Here is a 26,500-nt window from a genome sequence, read left to right on the forward strand (position 1 = left end):
AATACCCTTGCCTAACAAAAATCTATCGATCGCAGTTTTGCAATTTTCAATTGCCCCCCAGCCTCAACAGCTTTTTGTAAGAATAGAGTTCCTGATTTCCACTAACCTTTGTGCAAAGAAGTACTTCATGACAGCACCCTTCGGATGTCAGGAAATTGAGGATTTTGACAGATTTAATCTGTTCGGCGAGTGAGCCAACCTGTTCAGTTTCACGCAGCCAGCTGCCATATGTCATTAAAAGTGTCATATGACAGATCATGTCCACAAACCTGCCAGTAGAGTGTTCACCTGCACTGTGATTTGCAAATAGTGGTCCAGGCATTGTTGGGGAGAAATAAGGACGACGGAATCAATTATTCAGTACGAAGTACAGCTGGGATGGCAGGAAACCTGCACTGCTCTACAGCGCAAAGCCTCATTACAGCTTGACAGCATAAGTATGCTTTTATGACAAAATTTATGTTCCTGTAATACCATTCAATCTCTCCCGCCCAGAATGGCAACAATTGAAAGTGTGGAGTCTCATTCCTACAGGTAGTAAATTGTTCTTGGAGAAATTTAAATTTAATGTTTTTTTCTCACTTTTCTTTTCTATCTCTTTTTTTCCTCTCTCTCTTAAATCAATCTTTCCCTCTCTTTGGGGGCAATTGTAACCTGAAGGAGCATGGTATGGTGGGTATAGGTTCGGGTGGGGGGTTAAAATTGGCAAAAATCTGAGCGTGTTGGGAAGCCGGTTCCAACTTGCTGACTTCCGCGTTTAACTCGAACGCATTAGGCTGGTTGCACGCAATCCCCTTCGGGAGAGGCGAGTTGCCTATTAACGTAGTAATAGCTCAATTGGAGTGATATTTCAACAGAGTTTTAACTTTAACGTTGCAAGCATGGGTTTCCTGGGCTTCCTGAAACTCACCATTGAAAGCAAGGCGAGAACACAACAGCAATTAACGGGGCTGATTACACCTCATGTAAATACAGCAATAGATAATTAGTACTCACAGCTGCTTTCTTACCTACTAGTGGGAAAGCGTTTGTTCACAGTTTACTTTCTACACTTTGAAGGTTTTCTAAACCACTAGCTCGAGGAACAGCACCTCATCTTTCAATTAGGCACCCTACAGCCCTCTGGACTCGACATAGAGTTCAACAATTTCAGATCATAACCTTAGCCCCTATCACATATATATATTTTCTTCTTTTTTTATCCACAATTTTTGTTTGGCCCCCTTTTTTTTTCTTCTTCCCTCCCACAGGGCAGCTGTCCTTCATTCTGCCAGCGCAAATCACACCCCATCTAGAGCCATCCTTTGTTTCTTAACCTGTCCCATTACCACCTCCTCTCGCCTTGAATATCTCTTAATGTCTCTCAATGTCTCTTAATCTCTCCTGCTTTCTATCTTATCACTGACATTCCCTTTTGTTCTTTCATCCCCTCCCCCTTTTCCCTGCCCCTAAACCTGCTTTCCATTTCCTGCTTTTTTCCAGTTCTGACGAAGGGTCATCGACCTGAAACGTTAACTCTGTTTTTCTCTCCATGGATGCTGCCCTGGCCTGCTGAGTTTTTCCAGCGTTTTCTGTTGTTATTTCGGATTTCCAGCATCCGCAGTATTATGCTATCGTAAGATGGCTGGCACCTTGGCTGCCTTAGATTAGACCTCGGACAAGGAGCAATATGACCAGCAGCAGCAGCAGCAGCAGCTTACTGTTCAGAGACCTGCAGCTGGGCCAGAGAGATGAGCAGCAGAGGAGTGCAGCTTGCAGGAGGCACTACCTGCGACACAGGGCTGAGTTTCCTTGACATGTCGGAACAGCAGTGTCTCAGGAGGCTCAGGGTTGTCGCGTCAGGTGGTGGCAGTCATCTGCAGCCTCCTAGAAGAAGACCTGCTATCTGCTAGACCTGGTGGCTACGCGTTACCAGCGGCTGTCAAAATCACCACCGCCCTCATCTTTTTTGCCTCCGGATCCTTCCAAGGCTCTGCCAGTGATATATCCAGGGTCTCCCAGTCAGCGGCCCACAAATGCATAAGACAGGTGACTGATGGCCTGTTTGTCAGGGCCGGAAATTCTATCAATTTCGCCTGCGATGACGCCAGTCAACTTGAGCGTACGCTCAGGTTTGCGGCTCTGGCTGGCTTCCCACAGGTGCAGGGTGTCATCGACTGCACACACGTGACAATCCGTACACCCCCAGATCACTCAGGAGTATTCGTGAACCGCAAGGGCATCCACTCCATCAAAATGCAGCTGGTGTGCAAACACAAAAAGATGTTCATGCAGGTGTATGCAATATTCCCAGGAAGCTGCCATGATGCTTTCATCCTGAGGCAGTCCAAGCTCCCTGATGTCTTTGGACCTGCAAGCAAACTTAAGGGGTGGCTGCTAGGAGACGAGGGATACCCACTTCAAACTTGGCTGATGACACCTTTCAGAAACCTGACCAATGAAATCAAGTGCTACAATGAATGCTATATGATCATCATATGTGTGACTGAACAAGCCATCGGCATGCTGAAGATGTGATTCAGGTGCCTAGACAGATCTGGAGGCACCATTCAGTACACACCAGCCAGGGTATCCAGAATGGTCGTGGTTTTCTTCACTTTGCGCAGCAGCAAGGTTTGGACCTGTAGGAGGAACAAAGTGCATAACGCAGATCGTCTGTGGATGATTCCGAGAAGGAGGAAGAGGAAGACAAGGAGGAGGAACATGATGAGAGCAATGCAGCACCAGCTGCTCACATTGCTGCCTGGGATGCCAGAAAAGCTCCTATTAATGAAAGGCTCACTTAGGTTGCACCAGTGGATCGACGTCAGCACCACATGCAATGGCCACTTTTCCAGCTCCCCGCAAAACCACCGACACAAAGCAGTCCTGCAAACAACCAAGCACCCCTTGCACATCCCGCCATTGTTCCCCATTAATTCATGTCTTCCCATTCATCATCAAACAAGTCTAAAGACGACTTGTCACCCAGCAACCAAGAATGGACACATGGAAAATGGGTGCAAATGAATAAAATTTATGTGATTCTACTAAAGAACAGAAACTTCACAACATAACATTTTCTCATACACCCACATGCATACCTTTATGCAACTACAAAGCTTTACTCTTACTTTTCCTACAACTCCTACGTGAATCAACCCCTGTGGTTTCTGCAGAGGTAGAGGCAGGCTGCTCAGATCCATGCTCTGACTGCTGAGATGCTCTTGGCCACTGATCTCTAGGCTTCGGAGCCCGTGAAGGCCCTGCCAAAGACTGCTCCACCTGCACCTTTGCGGAGCAGACTCGGCCATCGACATGAGGAAACACGTCGGGTACTGACTGAAGTAGGCGGCGGTGGGGGCGGGGTGGGCAATGGGTGAGAAGTAAAAGCGCTTTGAGTGGAGTTCCCAATTCCATGTCCCCTTTTGCCATAATCCCACTCATGGCCCAGCTGCACTTCACTGCTACCACTCTGCTGGAGAGCAGCTGGTGCAGATCAGTACGGCGCTGTAAGGCTAAAGCTAAGGTATCTGTCATCCTATTTAAGGCAGCAGACACGATGGCATCCAGAGCGTGCACGGCTGTGGTCAAAGCCTGCATGGACTCATTTGATTGCCGCATTTGATGTTCCACAAAACTGGCCACTCTGTCCATGCAAGAAGACATCATCGCAATGCCCTGCAACATCAACCCACTCAAGCTTGAACCAGACTCCTTCATTCTCTCTGTAATGTGGTCAGTGTGCTTGGAAGGCCTGTCAGTACATCACACATTCTCTACTACTCCTCAATGATTTCATTGGCGGCCCACGGGGTACAGCATCTGTGTCCAGCTAAGCAGAGCTTGGAGAGGGCTGCACCCTGCGATGCCGACTCTCCACTGCTGTCCGTGCCACCACCATCTGCGCTTGCTTAATTCTGAAGTGTGAATCACCAGGTGAGAACCCAACCATCTGTCTTACTGGTCCCGCCGAAGTGCGAGTATCTGAGCTGGTGCATGGTACGTATGAGTCCTGTGATGGTGCACCCTCAGAACAAATCAGCTCCTCTGAGGATTCATCACCCGCGTGGTCCATGGACACCTGCTACATGTGTGAAAGCCCTGTGGAGAGAAAAGATATGAACTAGTACTGGCAAGGTAAGAATGTTGTAACTTATTATTTTGAAAGATGATCATATTTCACTCGCAGTTGAAATCAAGTCAGCATGACTGAGCATTGTGTGATGTATGGGTCGCTGATATTTAATTGTGTCACCAGGTAGCTGGGAGGTCCCCATCTCCCCATCTCTGATGACCAGAAATGTCGAAAGACCAGTGATCTCCAGCACTCAGCAGGATGTAGGTGAATGTGCAACTGTACTCACCTTTCCTGACCTGATCAGGTTATTAAAGCGCTTCCTGCACTGAATCCAGGAGCGTGGCACAATGCTCCTGCTGCTGACCTCCTGGGCCACCTCCAGCCAAACCTTCTTTGTGTCAGCAGCAGGTTTCTTCCTCCCATTGCTGGGGAAGAGCATCTCTCTCCAGTTCCTCACAGCCCCTAGCAGTGCATCAAGGGAGGCGTCATTGAAGCGGGGCACAGCTTTTGAGCATCCTGAATCCATTGTCAGAGTTCTTCCTCTCTTGCTTCCAACTCCCAACTCCTCCAAGTGCCATCTTCAGATTGGCCCCTTTAAATACTGGAGTTGAGATTGCATCATGTGGGTCCTCATCACTCCCGCTGCCACGCAATTCACGCCAATCCCGGAAGTAAAATGATAATGAGGTGGCTGCGCTAAAATGCCACAGACAGATGCGTTGAAATTCCATTTGGGTTTCCCACGTGACATTGGACCCCCCCCCCCCCACACTCCCAACACACCTCTGTGTTATCAGGGCCTTTATTTCTCTTTCTGAACTTGATTTGACTCTATTTCACCCAAATTCCTTCTCTTTCGTTCCTCTGTATCTTTCTCAATCCTTAAAAATCTCATTGGTTAAGGAGATAAACTGTTGGTCCCGTTGTCCACTAAGGTCCCACATGCCCCGTTACCCTTTCTGCACCGTTATCAGCTCACACTTCCAGCAATTTGGAGGGCAAAAAATGTACTTACACATACTTGGTCTACCTTATCTGGTGATACCTGAGACTACAAGTGCAGTACAAGGATCACTAATTATCCTCGCCACTTGCTCAACTATAAACGCAGCCTTAATCTGCTCAACTCATTGCGCATACGTAAAAAAATATAATCATGATTTAGCCACGAATGAAATGCCAAGTTCATTGTTTGTCTGTTTACTGATCTCAGAAAGGCAAAATACACTCCTAAATAATGTTATTTTGAAGTTTTAAAAAAAATCTAGAAAAAATGTATTAATTGCTACAGGGATTGATTAGCTGTGTTTCCTGATAACTCCTTCTACCACATATGTCGTCTATGTCCTATTCAAATGTAATCCCTTTAATAATGCCCATCTGCTTTAGTTATTTTGGTCTAATTAAAGTGTCAAGAACAGAGGATACTCCAAATGCAAACTCCTGAAGTAACACGTCTTATTTAGAGGATTACTGCTCTGCAAACCATATGTGCTTTTGCAATTACGTCGCACACATTAAAAACGCGCCCTGGCTATTTATCTGCTTAATTAAGTTCATCATTTAAAACCACGTCCACAAAAGGACAAGCCATCAGCCATTTGACAATGGGAACGATTCACAGCTGAACTATTGCTGGCTGATTTGTGTCTCGAATACTGCGCTCACCCTCATTTCATTCAAAGCTGATTTACTTTTAAAGATGAGAATAAAAAGTCACTTAACACCAGAGGAGAAACTCAGTGACCTTGAAAACATACTGAATGCTAAATTGCAGGAGGGAAAGATGATTAATTATGTCTTCGGAAAATGATAATTAAATCATTTTACTAATAGTGAAAACGGAATGTTGGCAAGAAGACTGCGACAGTGTCAGTCTACCAAAGTATTTTAAAAGACAATTTTATATCCCCTGGGTGCCACAAGGGCTCTTGTTCAGCATCAATCACTTCACATCTTTCAAGATATCACAAATACCTTCACTTGTTAAACAAGAAGATGATTTTAAGTGGCCTATCAATACACATTCGTGCAAGGGATGTGTAAGATAACTTGAGATAACTTGATATAACTTGAGATAACTTTCAATTGGATCAAGAAAGACTCACACTTTTTCCAAGCACCAGTAATTGACATAGTATTCCATCTTTAACAGTGACAGAACCCTCAGTCTTCCAGTTAAGAAATGGTGGTGTATGGCAACAGTATGGATTATATCACAATCTCCAGCCTTCAAGCTCTGGGAAACTGAATTCAAAGCTGGCTCAGCTGGGGAGCTTAGATACAGTCAGTCTGAATTATGTCAGTTAATAAATGTCAGTGAGTCTCCTTTTCTGTTCGTGAGTTAAAAATATAAAATGGCCCCTGTTATTAATAGATGTCCAATACTCCAGTTCTTCAAGGACTATTACGAGTAAAGTTTCAGATAAGAGATTATGGCCTAGAGATTCGGCTGCGTAGTGCCCGTTGTTTGGGCGCTATGGGTGCCGAATTGGGACCAAAATGGCGTGCGCTAGAAGTATGGTAAGTAGGCAGATCTTGACGTCAATCAGCGTGCAACACTGATTTGACACCAGTGCTGCCATTTTCGTCATCATCGCTGGAGCTAATGCCCTATCTTAACCGCGCACAGCTGAACGTGCGTTCAGCAGCAGGAAGGACACCCCACCAGCGCTATTTAAAGGGATCATCACCAACTTTTAGGTAACTTGCTTTTTGATTTCTACTGTGGTTTGTGGAACTGTTTGGAGCTTTCTAGAGTTATTTATAATTGGTGAGGTGACAGGGAGTGGTGCTGCAAGTAGAGAAGGTTTTGCTTCTGACTTCAAGGGTTCTTGGTCCTTGGCCTGCAGCATGACAGGGAGGTGGAGCAGAGGCAGCAAAGAAGAGATAACAACAGAAAATGCTGGAAAAACTCAGCAGGCCAGGCAACATCCGTGGAGAGAGAAATAGAGTCAACGTTTCAGGTCGAAACCCTTTGTCAAGACTGAAAAAGCACAGGAAATGAAACAGATTAAAAGGCCAGTTTGGGGGCTGGGAAATGGGGATGAAAGAACAAAAGAGAAGCGAAGAGACATTAAGAGGTATTCAAAACGAGACGCGATGGTGATAGGACTAGTAAAGAGACAAAAGAGGCTCTAGATTAGGTGTGAAATGCGCTGGCAGAATGAGAGACAGCTGCCATGTGGGAGAGAAAAAAAGGGAGAAGGGCACAAAACAAAGGTGTGGATAAAAAATATATGTAAAAATGTAATAGGGTCCGAGGTTATGATCTGAAATTGTTGAACTCGATATTGAGTCCGGAAGGCTGTAAAGTGCCTAATCGGAAGATGAGGTGCTGTTCCTCGAGCTTACGCTGGGTTTCCGTGGAACAATGCAAGAGCCCGAGGACGGTGAGGTCTGAGTGGGAATGGGGCAGTGAATTAAAATGACAGGCGGCCGGAAGCTCAGGGTCACCCTTATGGACTGAACGGAGGGGTTCCACAAAGCAGCAAAGAAGAGAACAAGCTGTTTGCAGAGGGAGGAGGAGGAGGAGGGGAGAAAGGCTCTCAGCAGGTGGCCTTACCCACCTAGGGTCTAATGAGAGCAATTATCTGACCTCAGCCTGAGCCAGGAGCAGTGTCTGAGGCATCTATGATTTATGAAGAAGGTACTCACTGAACTCTGCCACCACTTGCAACCAGACCTGCAGCCTCACACCAGGGCAAGGACAGCACTGCCAGTGGCTGTGAAGGTGAACCTGAATTTCTTCACATTGGGATCCTTCTAGGCTGGAGCAGGCAACATTTGTAACATCTCCCAGTTCGCCGTCCACTGCTGCATAAGAGAGGTGACAGACGCTCTTTATGCCAGTAGAGGGGACTTCATTGTCTTCTCTCTGACCAGAAAGAAGCAGATGGTGTGTGCACCTGGCTTTGCCAGGATAACGGACTTCCCCATGAGCAGGGAGCCATTGACTGCATGCACGTGGCTTTACGAGCACAGTATATAAATGCTGAGATGTACCGCAACCGCAAAGATTACAACTCGCTGAATGTGCAGTTGGTGTGCGACCACGTTCAACATATCATGATGGTGAATGTCCAATATCCTGGCACCAGTCCACTGTTCCCTCAGTCTTTGAGCCACCAAGGTAAACCAGAGGGTGGCTACTAAGCAACAAGGGCTATCCCTTGACCACCTGGCTCATGACTGCACTCCACAACCCAACCACACGTGGCCAGCATGCGTACAATGAGAGCCATGCTGCCACACAAAACATCATAGAGCAGATCATTGGGGTGCTCAAGCAACGGTTCCACTGCCTGGACAGCACTGGAGGAGTCTTACAATACTCACAGCACCATGTGTCCCAAATTGTCATGGTCTGTTGTATCCTCCACAACCTGGCCATCGTGAGGGCACAACCTTTGCCATCGGGAATACGGCTACCAGCTTAGGAGCAGGAAGAGGAGGAGGAAGAAGAGGAGGAGGAGTAGGAGGAAGAGGAGGAATTGCAAGAGGAGGAAGCGGAAGAGGAGGAGGAGGAAGTGGAAGGAAGGAGGCAACCCAGAAAACCACTTTCTGGCCGGGATAGGCAGGATCGAATAATTTACCTGCGGTATGAGTGAACATAACCCCAATTACCCCTTTCAACATTAGTCCCACATCTTATCTTCCATCTGTTACTGACCAGCACAGCGTCCTCTTAGCCACAATGCTGAAATAGAAGCCACCACAAAGCAAACATTCCAATCAAACTTTATCCATCTATGCATCCAATATTACATCAAAAATTGACTATTCACCCTTGTGCATTCCCTTAGTGACTGTCTTGTGTGTGCCTTTGCGTATCCTGGTGCTCCTATGCAGTGCTACCCCAGTGGCTGCAGCATGGCTGGTGGAAGGCTGCTGACTTTCAGTGGGAGAGACTGCAGATGGCCTTGCAGGATGACCTCAAGGAGCTCTGGGCCTAGTAGGTCCGGCTTTGAACTGCACCACCTCAGCATGGGCGGCAGCAGTCTGGGCTGGCTTGCTGACATGCAACAGCAAGGGCACTGGGGGAGTGCCAGTGGTGGGAGGATGAATACTTTCATCCTGAGAGAGGACAGCAGGGTTGTCCTCCATGTATCCATTGCCACTCCCCCGGGGCAACGCCTCTGCAATCCTAGTAATCTGATGCAGTGCAGACTGCTGGACTGCTGTGACACCCTGCAAGCCCCTTTCAACACTGGCAAACCCAGCCTTGATGGCAGCAGTCTGTGCTTGCCTGGCAGCACTCAGACATTGGGTGGCTTCTGCTTGTGCTGCAATGGAAGCTGAGACTTCAGCCATCAGTAATGGTAATTGGGCCCACAAGTGCATTAATGGATCTGCCCAGCCCTTCCACGCTGGAAAGGATGGACTCCAAGCTCTGCCCAAAGCCCTGTGCAAAGCTGGAGCTGAACTCCTCCATGGTCCTTGACATTGCACTCAAGCATTCTGGCAGGCCTGCCAATGTGCCAAGCATTTCAGTGTGCATACCCATCAGCCTTCTTCTGTAGGCCTCCCCATCAAGGTCTTCATCTGAGTCCTGTGCAGCAGAACTCATGTGCGACCTCGCCCTCTGGGGAGCTGGCCCCTGAGCTATACTTTCCCCCTGCCCTGGCTGCAGGCCACTCGTGCCGGGTGTCTCACCCTAACCCTAACCCTACTGCAGATCCTACGTCTAACCTATCCTCTAAAGTACATGTCGTGTCAGTATCTGAGCTGATGACTGGGAGTGTGAAATCGAATGACAGTGTTGTTGTATCTTCTTCTTCTTCCCCTTCCTCTTTTTCTTCTTTTCTCCTCTCCCTCTTCTTGTTAAACAACTGGCTAGGCAGGCTGGACTTCTTGCGTGTCTGAAATGAGAAAGGCACAAGTGTAGGGTTGTGGTGAAGGGAGGGGAGAAAGCAAGAGGTGCCAGCTTACACCACATGCAGATTGCAAATCAGAAGAGATTATGGGATGAGGGGGAAGTGGGATGTGAGAAGGAAGATCTCACCTTGCTGAAGTAGAAGCCAACGGGTTAGGTTGATTGGCTATGATAAAAATTGACCCTTAGTGTTAGGGGGATTAAATACGTGGGGTTACGGGGATAGGGTGGGATATGTGTTGGTGTAGGGGTTACGGGGATCGGGTGGGATAAGTGTCGGTGCAGGCTCGATGGGCTGAAATGGCCTCTATCTGCACTGTGGGGTTTCTGTGATTTCTGTGAAGATAACGTATGAGGATACCGGCACCTTATATTATTTCAGCCCTGCCACTGGCATTGGGCTCAGCCATGCTCCTGCCAAGAATGGCCAGCACTATCTCCTCCAAGGGGTGAGATGATGTAGACGAGCCTGTCCCCCGCCAGTTAAAGTCTGCTGCCTGCGGTTATGCACCACCTTTTCCTGCAGGAGAAAGGGAAGTGTGTCAGTGAGTGTGGTGTAATGTGCCTGTTATGGTTGAATAGCTGACTGCGTATTCAAGCTGTGAGATGTGGGTGTGAGGCTTGCAGCAGTGGCATGTGTGTGCAGATGAGGTGAAGCTATGAATGTGAGGTGTGAGTCATGTTTGATAGAGATTGTTGGTAGGTGAGTGATGGGGGTGTGGTGCATTGAGCAGTGTGTGAGGCTAGTGGTGCAGATGGTGGGTTGTGGCATTTGAAGATGAATTCACTGACCTTGACCACTCGTGTGATGCCATTAAACTTCTTCCTACACTGAGTCCAAGTCCTTGCGGCTATACTGCTGGCATTAAACACATTGGCTATCTGCTCCCACTGCACTCTTGTCTATAGCCTGGAGGGCCTCCTGGCCTCCGGTGGAAAGAGGAGCTCTCTCCTGGAGTTGACCTCCTCGACCAAGGCCTCCAGTGCTGCATTGGAGAACCTTGGAGCCCTTTCTCTGGCCTGTTGAGCCATTATTCAGTCTTCTTGTTTATTAAACTTGCCTACACAAGCAGTTCCAGCACCTGTTGCAGGCAGAAGGCACCACCCCTTTAAGAGGTGCAGACTGCCTTTAATTAGTACAGGCTAGCTTTAAGTGGTGCAGGCTAGCTTTAATTGGTGCTAGCCTCACATGAACTTGGACTGAATGCCGCAATCATGTAAAGCAGCAGGCAGCACAAATTTTACGTGCTGCCCGCAGTCCTTCGAATGGGCGCGGGTTGCTGGCACATCACAATCCGTGCACCCGTTTCGGGGGGGGATACCGAATTTCTAGGCATGGACATTACACAACTGAGGAGGAATCTTTCCCTTTAAAACAATCTACTGCCACAGCCCAGTATCCAACACGCTTCTCCAGCAATGCTTCAGCAATCCTTTCGGATATTAGAAGCTTACTACATGCCAAAGGCCATGAATAATAACAAACCTATTGCAAAAGTCAGATTCCAAAGTCTGTAGTCCAGGCCTGGTATGTGAAAGCAGCCCTCTGTGACGTGAGACACAAGAAGGGATATGAAATGGTCTCGAGCCGGTCTTGCAGCAGACACATAGAGACAAGAACTATGGGCCTGGCAGCATGGAATTTATAAAACTGAATTTTACATCAAGTTCATGTTGAACTCCACTTTAGGCATCTGTGCCTTAAAATTAACCTTTTAAAATAACATATGAATGCTTAACATGATTCATTGACATCTAATGAAGGCACTAACACATTTAAAATGGGTTAATACCTCCTTTGAAATAGCACAGAGAAGGATTTCATATGATTGCATTAAGCATTCATAAACTAATATTCAAATTGCAAAATTTGAAGACGATGGTTTGGTCAGTTCTGCAATGTAGAGTTTTAAAAGCCCTATGATGATTTCTGACTACCAAAACTCCCCAAAGGGTGATGAGAAAGTTTAACATAATCATTTAATGGATTGGGATTGTTCCTCTCCCATCTTTCGGTCCTATGTTCAAGCTGACTGACTATCTGGGCTAGCCCAAACTCCCCTGCTTGATTCCTTGCCACATGAGGTGAATCCTTTCCAGATTCATTGTACCACTGCCCATGTTCAGCTTTCAGACTTGGCTTGTTCTTTTCATATTCACATTTCCCTCAGTTAGTTTAGCTGAAGTTCTGCTCTGGTTACTGGTTTTTACTGGTGATTAGGCCGGAGTTTTATGTTTTTGACCCACCCGGAGCGGGGGTGGCGGTAGAGTGTGGAAAACCCAGAAGCTTGGGTTTCTCGCTCGCTGTGGAGTTTTAACTCCCCACAACGTGCGTGCGATGTAAAGGGCAGGTTCCCCGCTCGGAATGTCAGCCTGATTGACAGGCTGGCTTCCAGTTGAGCGGGGAACGCTGGACAGGTAAACACAGGTAGGTGCGGGGTCCAATCCCTGACCCCGGGGTGGGGTTCCGATCCCTGGAGGGGGTCCAATCCTCCAGGAGGTTGTATAGGGAGTTGGCTGATGGTGGGGGAGCTTGTGGGGGGGAGGGGTTGGGAGGAGCAGGAATGCTCCTCTCAGCCCACAAGGGTTGCTCCCTGAGGCTGTCCTCACCTCGCTGCAGTTGCTGTGAAACCTGAGGCCCGGGATCCCCGGCCAGCCACAGTTAAACCTGCACACAAAGTAAATCGGAGGCTTCCAGCCTCATTATAATATTTAAAGTACCAACCCGCCTCCTGGGAGCGAGTTGGCTGCCCACTCCCCACCCTGCCCTGGCTAAACCCAGAAGTGGGCGGGTTGAGGGCGGGTTGCGGGTCGGGATTCACATTTTAAATAATAAAACCTCCCACCTGACCCCCAACCCGGTTTTGGGGGGTTAACATTCCCACTATGATTCAAAGAGCAGAGAATTTTAACATTCCCTTAGAGGTAATCATCGGCAATTATCATAAACCAAACCAGAAGAACTTTCATTCCTCCAGTCAGATCCCAGAGATGAAAGTTTCTAACCCACAGCATCACCCAATCAAAGCTCCCTTTAGTTAAATGCCACCCAACCGAGTGTACAAAAAGTCAACTGTCGGAACCCAGATTATTAATATGAAGCCATACTTTTAATTAGTTCTGAGTTGGATATTTTTCTTATCTTTCCTTTTCTGTGCTCTTATCTTTGATTGTAGAGGCACTGCCACAATCCAATTACTGTAGATACCGTACATCAGCTTTGTCATCTGCCTTATTACAACTATCTGTGTGTAAGTATTAAATTGCACACAGATAAGACTCTATCATATCCTGGCAGAGACAGTCAATAATGACAGCAGGAGGAGGGAATCCAGATGAGCCTGGGAGTTCTTTTGTCTCTGATACTTTGATCACTGTTATATTGAAATATAATACGTTTATGATAAACTGTTTAAGAGGAATGAATGACTGGTAGTACAGTCTGCACGGACTTGTCTACATTACAAATATGTTAATATCAAGGGTGAGACGGCAAGCCTCCAAGATCAGTCAACACAGGCCTCAGTGATGCTAACTGTTAACCCTGACACTACCTGAGATGTCCTGAGGATTTGAAGGGGTAGTAGTAGATTGCATAAGTTAAAATCACATTGGAGTTTTACTTCCCGTACCTCGTTTACAATTAATTAAAGTGATGATTAGGGCTCGCTCAACAAATTGGTTAGTAAATGCACTGCCCAATACGGGACCGAGACCAACAAATTATGAAGGTCCCATGGCCTGTGTGGAAGTAGTTGGTTTCTATCAGCTTGGCAGCACAGGGGGTGGGTGGAGGGGTGGGAGAAGGGTAGGAGGGTAGGGGGCATCATTGCTTTCAGCACCTTAAGCTGTGGAAGGGAAGGGGGGAAAAATCAACCAAGTTTCCCATCCTCGATTACTGATCTGCTGGAATATGTGTGTGTGTGCGTGCGTGCGTGCGTGCGTGCGTGCGTGTGCGTGTGCGCGTGTGTGTGTGTGTGTGTGTGTGTGTGTGTGTGTGTGTGTAGACATCAGGTGAGGACAGGACTGTGTTCAGATTGTAATGCCCCCACCCCAGCCCCAACGCAAAAGCAAAATACTGCAGAGGCTGGGAATCTGAAATAAAAACAGAAAATGCTGGGAAATACTCAGCAGGTCAGGCAGCATCTGTGGAGAGAGAAACAGAGGTAACGTTTCAGGTCGATGACCTTTTAATCAGAACTGGAAAAAGCTGGAGATCGAACAGGTTTTAAACAGGTGCAGGGGCAGGGAAAAAGAGGAGGGGAGGAAAGAACAAAAGGGAAGGTCAGCGATAGGGTGGAAGGCAAGAGAGATTAAATGACAAAAGGTATGATAGTACAAAGCAAAAGGAGATGGTAATGGGACAGGTAAAGGAACAAAAGATGAGTCTAGAAGAGGTGTAAATGGGAATGGCAGAATCATCAACAGCTGCCATGTGAAAAAATAGGGGCAGAGGTTCTGGTCTGAAATTGTCGAACTCGATGTTGAGTCCAGAAGGCTGTAAAGGGCCTATTCGAAAGATGAGGTGCTGTTCCTTGAGTTTACGTTGAGCTTCGTTGAAACAGTGCAAGAGGCTGAGGACAGAGAGGTCAGAGTGGGAGTAGAACGGAGAATTAAAGTGACAGGCGACCAGAAGCTCGGGGTCATGCTTACGGACTGAATGGAGGTGTTCTGCAAAGTGGTCACCCAATCTGCGTTTGGTCTCCCCAATGTAGAGGAGACCGCATCGTGAGCAGCGAATACAGTATACTAAATTGCAAGAAGTACAAGTAAATCACTGTTTCACCTGGAAGGAGTGTTTGGGGCCCTGGACGGTGGGAAGGGAGGAGGTAAAAGGGCAGGTATTGCATCTCCTGCGCTTGCACAGGAAGATGCCGTGGGGAGGGGAGGGGGTGTGGGAGGTGATTGAGGAGTGGACCAAGGTGTTGCGGAGGGAGCGGTCCCTTCAGAATGCTGAAAGGGATGGGGAGGAGAAGATGTGTTTGGTGGTGGGATCATGCTGGAGGTGGCGGAAATGGCGGAGGATGATCCGTTGAATGTGTAGGCTGGTGGGGTGAACAGTGAGGACAAGGCAAACCCTATCATGGTTTTGGGAGGGAGGGAATGGGTGAGAGCAGAAATACGGGAAATAGAATGGACACGGTTGAGGCCACGTCAACCATGGTAGAGGGGAATCCTCAGTTGAGGAAAAAGGAAGACATATCGGAAGCACTAGTATGGAAGGTGGCATCGTCAGAACAGGTGCGACGGAGACGGAGAAACTCGGAGAATGGAATAGAGTCCTTACAGGAAGCGGGATGGGAGGAAGTGTAGTCCAGGTAGCTGTGGGAGTCAGTCGGCTTATAGTGGACGTTTGTCGATAGCCTATCCCCAGAAATGGTGACAGAGAAGTCGAGGAAGGGAAGGGAAGTGTCGGAGATAGACCATGTGAAGGTGAGGGTAGGGTGGAAATTAGAAGCGAAGTGAATGAAATTTTCTAGTTCAGGATGAGAGCAGGAACGGCACCACTACAGTCATCAATGTATCAGAAAAAGAGGTGAGGGAAGGGACCTGAGTAGGACTGGAACAAAGAATGTTCCACATATCCCGTGAAAAGGCAGGCATAGCTAGGGCCCATGCGGGTTCCCATAGCAACACCTTTAATTTGGAGGAAGTGAGTGGTGTCAAAAGAGAAGTTGTTCAATGTGAGAACAAGTTCAGCCAGGCGAAGGAGGGTGGCGGTGGAAGGGAACTGGTTGGGCCACTGTTCAAGGAAGAAGCAGACCGCCCTCAGGCCGTCCTAGTGGGGGATGGAGGTGTAGAGGGATTAGACGTCCAGTGAAAAGGAGACAGTTGGGGCCAGGAAACTGGAAACTGTTAAAGTGGCGGAGGGCGTCGGAAGAGTCGCAGATGTAGGCGGGAAGAGACTGGACAAGGGGATTAAAAATAGAATCGAGATAGGAAGAAATCAGTTCTGTGGGGCAAGTGCAGGCTGAAACGATGGGTCTACCAAGGCAATCCTGTTTGTGGATCTTGGAAAGGAGATAGAAGCGGGCTGTGCAGGGCTGGGGGACGATGAGGTTGGTGGCCGTGGAGGGAAGTTCTCCAGAGGAGATGAGGTCAGTGACAGTCTGGGAAATGATGGTTTGATATTTGGTAGTGGGGTCATGGTCCAGGGGAGGTAAGAGGAGGTGTCAGAGCGTTCCCAACACACACTGACTAGACTCACACATGAAGAAGGACCACTTGGTGAGATGCAGTAGAGGCAGCTGATGCCCATGGAACCCTATTCCAATATGAATCAGTGCCTTATGAAGAGGAGGACAAGAGGAAAAGCCCAAGGGGCAATTTTAAACCTGCCCGCTCAGTTGTAACCAGGCAGGTGGGCAGTTAAACTTGCCCATGGGACTTGGTTTCTGATGTTTATCGTGGTATCTTACTGAGGCCCAGGATGAACGTGCATCCACTGCAGCCCAATGATCTCCTGGCACGTATCAAGTTAGGAACCCAATGCTCATCCCCTCCCACTGCCATTGCCCCAGCCACTCCAGTCTCCCACATGCTGTGGTAACAGTTAGTGCTATGGTGACTGTCATTGATGCTTATTCCTCTAGTTCTACAATCTAGCAGTGTCCAATCAGAAAGCAAAAGGGAACCCTATGCAAAACACAAAACTTTTTATTGTACTTTTTATTGTCTTGGAGTTGTTTTCATTAGAACAGAAAAGATCATGAAGTGATTTGATAGAGATGTTTAAAATTACGAAGTGATGGGACAGATTAAATAAAACTGTTTCCAGTTATGTGAATGGACAAGAACAATGAACAAGAGGACATAAATATATGATTAAATGTGAAAGATTTAGGGCAGAGAGCAGGAGAAACTCTTTATACACAGCTAGTTGAGAGGATGTGAATTGCATGACCAGAGTTAGTGACTGAAGCAGAGACCATGTCAACATTTAAGAATAGGTCAGACAGGTGGAAAGTGGAATAAAGAGATACAGGAACAGGGCGAGCATATGAGATTATGATTGCAGCTTGCGTGGAGAGTAAACATCAACATGGATTTGCTGGACTGAACGTGTTGTAATTTCTATGTGAGATTCACAGACTAAAATAACTCTGCATTCTTGAGGAAAAACAAATGCTCTGACCTAGCTTCAGAGAAAAAACATACCAAATTTGGAGTGAGTCAAATTAGACTGAATCTGCATCTCTTTTCTGAAAGAACCTGATGGTCCCTACAAGATGTTAATGACTTCTTAACTTACCTACAATCTGAGTTTGCTGAGAGTGTCCAATCCATGTTAGTGATTGAAAGCTCACACAGCTGACAATTTCTTTGAGACAGACACGGCCTAATACGTGACACTACACACTGATAACCAGTTTTATTTAGTGAACAAGTGCTAGTATATTAGAAACCACACCTATCATGGGTTCTTGAGTAATGCTGTTCACTGCGAATTAAAGTTTTCTCATACCCTAGTGAACATTGCCGTCAAACACAGTGGGGGAAACGAGAGAAAAGATTCTGGGTATCTTCCCCAATACAAGGTGTCGAAATGTTATAGATGTGAATCTGGGTTGCTTCAGCACATTGATTTGATTCAACCCTCAGAGGTCTTATTATTTGGGCATCTATAAAGCCAAATTTGCTCATCGATTTATGAGGCTTCCAAGATCATCAAGGAATACAGAAATGCCCTCAATGGAAACAATGGAAACATAATACCTCTGCAATGTTGAGAATTGGATGCAAACATTTATTTCAGCAATCGCACCCTCCCCCCCCCACCCCCACCACGCGCAGATTTCTTGATCAGTCACCGCCAGACAATATCCACATCTGTTAATTCTATTATGACCACAGCGATCCCAAGAATCAAATTATGGGCTGCATTTTGGGGGGCTGGTTTGCAAGGCATACCAGATGCAAAAAATGTTCACATAGCTGAGGCCAATTTGTTAAAGTTGAAGAGCGTTGACTAATTATGTTAATTCCAGACGGACTGTTTGGGCCCTTTGAAGTATAGACAACTAGTCCCTCGAAAACTGCTCTTCAATACATTAAAAATTAATTAGGTTGGGAGGAGGCTCGCGTGGAGCATAAACACCAGCATAGACCTGTTGGGCTGAATGGCCTGTTTCTGTGCTGTAAATTCTATGTAATTATGCCACCGGTGATCAAATGCCCCACTGTCTCCCTAAATTGACCAGCAGCAACAGTCTGACCCTCTAAGCAATTAAAAAAACACCTGAATGAGGTACTAACATCAACCTTTGTTGTCTTGTTTCCAAAAGTAAGCCCTTTGACACTTCTAATGCACCCAGACAGTCATACTTCCAATCCATTCATTCTTCCTTTTGTAGTGAAATTGAGGAGCAGCAATTTTCACCCAGGAAGTCAATTATGCTGTTATACAGATTACCATATTAAAAAAAAATCAATAATAAATATAAAGTGAGGATTGAACAGTCACAATGGTTACTATCATCCATATCTTACCTGGCTATGACAAACAGCACACAACTGACACCAAGATACGCCAATAAGATGTACATCCAAATATCTGGGGAGAGAGGATTGAGGAAGGAGAAGACGCCAGCGTTTGTTCCATTTGACTTTCGGTACAAAATACTGATCCCCAATGTCATGAAAGGCTTAGAAAAGTCAATGACCTTCTCACGGGCATAGGTGATGGTGAATGGAGCAACAGCGAGGTCAGCTTTCTGTTGGGAGAAATACACTTTTTAAACTAAAGTTTTATTAATCACATTTTTAAATTACATTTCAATAAAGAGTGCGTAGATGAATTGAAATGCTGAGGAACATCATTAAATGACCATAAACGACATGTATTATGAGTTTGTCAGGATCCCATTCTGTTTATTGTAATTGAAAGCTTCCATTGTTTGTCTGTACACTGCTGTCAAGTTGTTGGCAGTAATATATGTATGTAATAGAAGTACACCCAGAACAAGATAACAGAGGGATGAATGTAAAAAATACATCAGAGCTCCTGCACAATGTGGTGAGCACAGGGAGATAGATGAAATCTGGAACCATAGCTCAGATGTGGTCCCACCAGACACTGCAGATTGATAACAGTGGGACAAGCTCTACTCTCCTGAAGAAAGGATCCCAAGACATTAGCAGACGTCATCCCCCGCCTTGAAACAAAGGGAATTTTGCATGAAGGATCCAACATTTCCCTCCTCCATTCACACAATAAGAGACCTCGATTCCAGGTTCAAAACTATTAAACCACCAGTTATTATTAAATAATAAGTTGATCTCCTGTGGCATTGTTCAACAATTGTGTACGTCTCTTCCTGTTACTGTCTCTCTGCTTGTCTCCCGCTCTCTTATTTCTTTCAGTCTAGTGTTCTCACTTTATCTCCCATACACGTTCTTTTTTCCATCTCTCTCCAACTCTTTTTGTTACTCTTTCTGTATGTCTTTCCCATCCTTTGCCTCATCTTTGTCTACCTTTCACACTCTATTCCTTTCACACACTTCTCTCTCTGTGACTCACTCTCACTCAGCTGTTCAGTACATTACCTAGTCTTCCTTGTGTCTCATAATCAAGCTTGTTCCTATTTCCGTATGACATTAACATTTATTTTTTTCAAAAATAATCAATAGTGCTCACTGTATTTAAATCCTGATGACACAAACTCACAGACTTGCATAAACCCAAAATATCAATATGCAAAAATCTAAAGAAAGGTTTGGACTGTTTTTGGAGATATTTTATAATTGTGAAAGAATCAGTTTGAATTGTTTTGCTGCTAATATTGTTCATAATGAAATGGTATGAAGTAAAACTGCAATTGGTTCAAACACCGTCACAGTGAGTATTATTAAATGTCACATATTTATTATATTTTTAGATAGGAAGGAGAATGCATTCTCCTTACACCATACTGCTTCCCCTTTCTTTGCTGGCCAAATTAACTGAGATGAAGCCTAATTTAATATATTTCTTTACATTTAACTAAGTTAATTTTTTTTGACTTTTTGTTTTCAAAATTTTCTCTCTCAATTACCCTTTTCTACACATCACTCTTTCATTTTATTGACCCTGCATTTCACACTATTAACAAACGTGAGAATTTGGGGTTATTGTTTCATAAAGTTTAGTTCTGAAAATATGTTTTGGACCTGATCAATTTATTCCCATAGTTTTTCTCTTCCTCGTGATTTGGACCTTGCATTTCATTTTCTGTTATTGTTAAACGAGAGATAGGCATCTCACTTGAATTTTCTGTCCTTTTTCCTGTACCCTGTGGATCTCTGCTGAGACTGTTCTTACCAATTCCCCTTGTCACGTGCGTTAGTTCCCACCTGTATGACTTTGTGTAGATGCAGTGCCTCCAAGGGATGCATCATTACCTCTCTTTGAATCGATCAATTCTATAAACTCCGAGACTCCTTCATGCCCTTGGCGAGTGTAACTATCAGTCTCTTTTCTCTTTCTCTCTCTTCTCTCTCTGTCACACAAATCTGTTCTCTCCTCTTCCTCTCTCTCAATTCAATTCAATTTGCTTTATTGGCATGACAAGGTACATCTTATGTTGCCAAAGCACCGAAAAAAACATTTATGGTTGAACACATAAACGCAGATCTATCCATACAGTGTATAAACAGATATATCCCTGTGTGTATAAATATACACTCATATAATATGTATATACTCTTTTCTTAGATTTAATGGTTGTCCCTCTGTTTATGGCAAGCTGTAACATAGTTTGCCGCTAAGGTTACGCAATTTCTCTGTTCCCCTAATAGGTATGGGAGTTTTTGGTCGTCATTCAAATTTTTGAATTCAGGGCATATTTTTATGAATTTTGGGTAGAAATTCCCCCTTATGCCCTGATATTTTCCACAAGCTGTGAGGCTCTTTCTTCCCCACTTCCCTCAACTCAGGTGACACTAACATCTCAATCATATTTCTCATTGCTGAAGGGAGAAAAATTATAACTGCTGCTTCCACAATTTCCTCTCTGTTGTTGAGCTCTGATGGGATGTGTTGGGTCCTGCATAAGAAAGGGTTGGGAGAATATGGAAGATGATTTATTACAGAACACAAACTATATTCAGATATATGACTACAGAATAGTTCTGCTGATATCTGCCCTTGCACAGTGACGAGATGGTGGAATTTGTCAGAGTCATCACAAGTGACAGAGGTTTCACAAGAATAGGGAGGTCACATTACTGGGAGGGTGCGAGTCTGGGTGGGGTAGAGGAACAAAGGGATCTCGGAGTAAAAATACACAAATCACTAAAAGTAGCGACACAGGTTAACATGGCCATAAAAAAAGCAACCCAGGCACTAGGGTTTATTTCTAGAGGGATGGAATTGAAAATTAGTGAAGTTATGCTAAACTTGTATCGAATCTTGGTTAGACCCCACCTGGAGTATTGCGTACAATTCTGGTCGCCATATTATAAAAAGGATATAGAGGCACTGGAGAGGGTGCAGAGAAGATTTACAAGGATGATACCAGAAATGTGACGGTATACCTATCAGGAAAGGATGAACAGGCTGGGTCTCTTTTCGCTTGAAAAAAGGCTGAGGGGTGACCCTAATAGAGGTCTTTAAAATTATGAAAGGTTTTGATAGAGTGGATACAGAGAGAGTGTTTCCACTTGTGGGGAAGAGCAAAACTAGAGGCCATCAATATAAGATAGTCACCAAGAAATCAAATAGGGAATTCAGAAGAAACTTCTTTACCCAGAGAGCGGTGAGAATGTGGAACTCGCTACCACAGGGAGTGGTTGAAGTGAACAGTATAGATGCATTTAAGGGGAGGCTGGACAAGCATATGAGGGAGAAGGGAATAGAGGGTTATACTGATCGAGTTAGTGAGGAAAGACGGGAGGAGGCTCGAGTGGAGCATAAACACCAGCATGGGCTGGTTGCGCCGAATGGCCTATTTCTGTGCTGTATACCCCATGTATTTGCATTGTGCCCATCAAGCCAGAGGGAAAAGCAACGCTTTCACTGGGATGGTCCAGGTTCAGCTTCAGTGAGCTTCTCTTGACCCAAGTCACAGCTCCCAGGCAGTTGCACAGCTCCCAGTGCTAATGAAATACAATACTTACCTTTCACGCAGAAAGTTTTTGCATTTGTTGCAATAGAGTGTTATATTTCACTGACACGCTGCAGAAAGCACTATTGATTATATTTTCTGAATCTGTCACTGATGAATATAAATCAATACAGTTTTGAAGAAAATGATTACAGCTGGCTATTTATGAAGGCACCGTGTGACCTGGCTGCTGAATATAAGAAGTGAATTCATTCTGTAACAATTAAGGATGTATTGATAGGCAAGCAGATCAGTTTTTTCAGCTGTTATCTACTATATCAGCAATATGCTTTTCAAATTACATTGCTAGTATTGTATGTATTCCTCGCAAATCTAACTTTCTCCCCCCCACCCACCCAACCCCCCACACTCCACCCCCGGGATACGGTTTTCATTTGGTACCTCATTCCGCATGTCATACTGTAGTTGCGAGGTGGTGGCAACCACCTCCCCACCCCTCCCCTCGTCCCAGCAAATGGCCGAGGCTGCACCACAGGGAAAGCCCAAGGGGGAGAAATTCAGCATCACCCCGTTTGGGGGCAGTAACTTTTGAAAGCTGGGAAACTTCGCGCCAGGTGCTAATGATTTCCAGCTTTTCAAAAATTGGGTTTTAGCGCTCCACGACGGAAGTGGAGCGCTAAATCAAGCGCTCCACTTCCTTCCTGGGATGCTAAAGGATGCAGGTGGGGCAGTAGGGGTGCAGCGCTGCACAATAGGCCGTGCAGCGCTGCAGCGATCCGAGGCTCCTTCCCTCCTTTAAAGGGAAGGGCCATCGCTGCAGGCTCTGCATTGGGACCAGTTAGCTGGTCCCCGACGACGGCCGCGATCCGGCTCGATCAGCCCCATGCACTCTCCAGCAGAGCGCCGGGCTGATCGATCGCGGCCCAGGAGAAATTTTAAAAAAATTGAGCAGAAACATTACAGGAATTTAGATACTTACTTCGGCAACCACCCCTTTAACTTTTCACCCCCGAAGCGCCCGGCCTCCCGATCAACGCCTCCTGCAGCAGATCTCCGGGCGAAGGAGATCGTGGCGCAAAGTCTTACTGCCGCCGCAAACCTCTCACCAAAGTTCGCAGGAGTCATTCATCTCGCCGCACCCGGGCGGTAATTCGTTGGTGTCCCGTTAACGCTCCCCGGGGGTGCTAATTCACCGAATTTCACCCCACCAAGAGTTTAAATACCTGGTTAAAGGACTTCTGGAGCCAGGTTTAATTCGCAATGGCTGGCTACCATCTCGAAGGTTCAGTTGTCTATACATTGTCGAGTAAGCAGAGTTGAGGTGATTAAAGGCACTCATGCCAAAGACTGACTGAAAATGATGAATAGATCTCACACCATGCCATACTGTGTCTAGGCATTTTAGACATTTATGGTGCCGAGCTGCTGAAGAGAAGGCAGTGGACTGGACGTTTTGATTGAAGATCTAACAAAATAACCAATTTAAAAAAAATTGTAAACTGCTATACTAAATGGATAAATATAATAGATTTCTGAAGCAAAATGTTTGTGTTTTTCCTGAGCTTGTAGTCTGACAGGTAAGAACATATGGAGCACACTTCCCGAAGCTAGGAAAAAATGAACTGAAGCTTTAAGGGTGTGTCACCTTATATCATTCTTAGAGGGCTTGACAGGGCAGAGGCTGAGAGGCTGTTTTCCCTGGCTTTCTTTGTGGGTTGTCAATCTTTGGAATTCTCTACCCCAGAGGGCTGTGGATGCTTAGTCGTTGATTATATTCAAGACAGAGATCGATAGATTTTTGGGTACGAAGGAAATCAAGGGCTATGGGAAGAGGACAGGAAAGTGGAGTTTGTTAAGTCTGTGTGTTCTAGTTGTAATTACTAACACAGACTACAAGATTAAAGTTCAACAGGTCTTTACTGGTTGGAGGTCAGGACTATACTAAATACAATATTACTACACAGTGCTTATATACCGGTGGTCACCACCGGTATTACGTATACAGCAGCCAGAGAAAGTAGTACATCTCTTAAGGTGGAACAGGCTTAAGTTCTCTTAAGGTGGAACAGGTTACATACACCACAATCCTCCCTTTTTAGCTTAACAGTCATATCCCCATTTAACATAACATAATAACATATATAACTTCAGGTATAAACAGTTCAAAGGTTCAGTCTCTGAGGAGGCCTTCTGATTCGGTTTGGATAACGCCTTTCAGTGGTCTCTGATTCCTTTTGTTGAGGTGACTCCTCTAGTTGGTCTCCCATGCATTGGGTGTTATCATCATCAGGTACATTCCCTGCCGAGGTAGATGCTTCAGGTTCATTAACGTCTTCCACAGTTGTCTCTGTCGCAACCATGGGTTCGACCCTTGCTCTCGATTCTACCAGTTGATCCGCATGACGCCTTATCACATTGTTACCAATATCTACTGTGTACATCAGAGGTCCTTGTCTGGCCCGAATTGTTCCGGACTGCCATTTTTCGTTTCCATAGCCCCTTGCCAACACTGGTTGTCCTACGTCGAAACTTCGAGTGGTCTTGTTATTAATATGCCGGAACTGTTTGTTTTCCACTTCCCTCCGCACATTTGGTTTTAACAAGTCCAACCTGGACCGCAACCTCCTGTTATAAAACATCATGGCAGGACTTTGGTTAGTCACTGCATGAGTGGCGTTTCGATATGCCATTAGAAAATTGTCCACCTTGTGCTGTAGCGGAATCTGATCATCGTTCATGGCCTTTATTGCCCTTTTGAATGTTTGGACAAATCTCTCGGCCAACCCGTTTGTCGCCGGATGATATGGGGCAGAGGTATAATGTTTCACCCCATTCTTCTTTAAGAATTTTTGGAATTCTTCCGACACGAACTGTGGTCCGTTGTCCGAACAGATCTGTTCTGGCAATCCGTTCCTTGCGAATATTGTTCTTAACACCGCAATTGTCTTTTCTGAAGTAGTGGTATTCATCTTGATCACTTCTGGCCATTTGGAATGTGCGTCCACCGCAATTAGGAACATGGAGTCCATGAATGGACCAGCAAAGTCAATATGTACGCGTTGCCATGGGGCTGAAGGCCATTCCCATGGGTGTAGTGGTGCGATCGGAGGTGCATTTTGCACTTTTTGGCACCCAGCACAGCTTTTCGTCAACTCCTCTATCTGTTGGTCAATACCCGGCCACCATACATAAGCCCTAGCAAGACTTTTCATCTTAACTCCCCCCAGATGACCTTCATGCAGTTCTTTTAGAACTCTTTCCCTTAACTTGGGAGGGATAATCACTCTTGTCCCGTACATCAAAGTACCATGGCAGACGGACAGCTGGTCTCGCCTTGCCGAGAATGCCGGTAACAGAGGGGAAGAGAGGAGGAGGGGAAGAGAGGAGGAGGGGAAGAGGGGAGGAGGGGAAGGGAGGAGGAGGGGAAGAGAGGAGGTGGGGAAGAGAGGGGGTGGGGAAGAGAGGAGGAGGGGAAGAGAGGAGGAGGGGAAGAGAGGAGGAGGGGAAGAGAGGAGGAGGGGAAGAGGGGAGGAGGGGAAGAGAGGAGGAGGGGAAGAGAGGAGGAGGGGAAGAGAGGAGGAGGAGGAGGGAAGAGAGGAGGTGGGGAAGAGAGGAGGAGGGGAAGAGAGGAGGAGGGGAGAGAGGAGAAGGGGAAGAGAGGAGGTGGGGAAGAGAGGAGGAGGGGAAGAGGGGAGGAGGGGAAGAGAGGAGGATGGGAAGAGAGGAGGAGGGGAAGAGGGGAGGAGGGGAAGGGAGGAGGAGGGGAAGAGAGGAGGTGGGGAAGAGAGGAGGTGGGAAGAGAGGAGGGGGGAAGAGAGGAGGGGAGAAGAGGGAAGGTGGGGAAGAGAGGAGGTGGGGAAGAGGGGAGGAGGGGAAGAGAGGGGGAGGGGAAGAGAGGAGGAGGGAAGAGAGGAGGTGGGGAAGAGAGGAGGGGAGAAGAGAGGAGGGGGGAAGAGGGAAGGTGGGGAATAGAGGAGGAGGGGGAAGAGAGGAGGAGGGGAAGAGAGGAGATGGAGAAGAGAGGAGGAGGAGAGAGGAGGGGGAAGAGAAGAGGGGGGAAGAGAGGAGGTGGGAGAGAGGAGGTGGGGAAGAGAGGAGGTGGGGAAGAGAGGAGGGGGGAAGAGGGAAGGTGAGGATAGAGGAGGAGGGGAAGAGAGGAGGAGGGGAAGAGAGGAGGAGGGGAAGAGAGGAGGTGGGGAGAGAGGAGGAGGGATGAGAGGTGGAGGGGAGAGGGATGTGAGGTGGGGAAGAGAGGAGGGGGGAAGGGAAGAGGAGGGGAAGAAAGGAGGAGGGGATGAGAGGTGGTGGGGAAGAGAGGTGGAGGGTTGAGTGAGAGGGTGGGGAGAGTTGGTGGTGGGGTTGAGGGTTGGTGGGAGAGGAGGAGGAGTGAGGAGGAGGGTTGTGAGGAGGAGGAGTGGGAGGAGAGGAGGGAAGAGAGGAGGAGGGGAAGAGAGGAGGAGGGGAAGTAGAGGAGGAGGGGAAGAGAGGAGGTGGGAAGAGAGGAGGAGGAGAGAGGAGGAA

At 46.6% G+C, this 26,500-nt stretch overlaps 1 protein-coding gene across 1 annotated transcript in view; it reads right to left on the reverse strand.

Annotated features, from left to right (window-relative positions):
• LOC147103101 (glutamate receptor ionotropic, kainate 3-like) overlaps nucleotides 1–26,500 on the reverse strand; it is a 582,747-nt gene that overhangs the window by 192,306 nt on the left and 363,941 nt on the right. The window contains exon 11 of the mRNA XM_085962417.1: nucleotides 18,426–18,649. Coding sequence (XP_085818543.1) covers nucleotides 18,426–18,649 — 224 coding nt within the window. The remainder of the gene's footprint in view (nucleotides 1–18,425; nucleotides 18,650–26,500) is intronic.

The sequence above is a fragment of the Somniosus microcephalus genome, chromosome 20, assembly GCF_052327205.1.
Source record: "Somniosus microcephalus isolate GS21.2 chromosome 20, FLI_Smic_1.0, whole genome shotgun sequence".
Taxonomy (NCBI): Eukaryota; Metazoa; Chordata; class Chondrichthyes; order Squaliformes; family Somniosidae; genus Somniosus; species Somniosus microcephalus.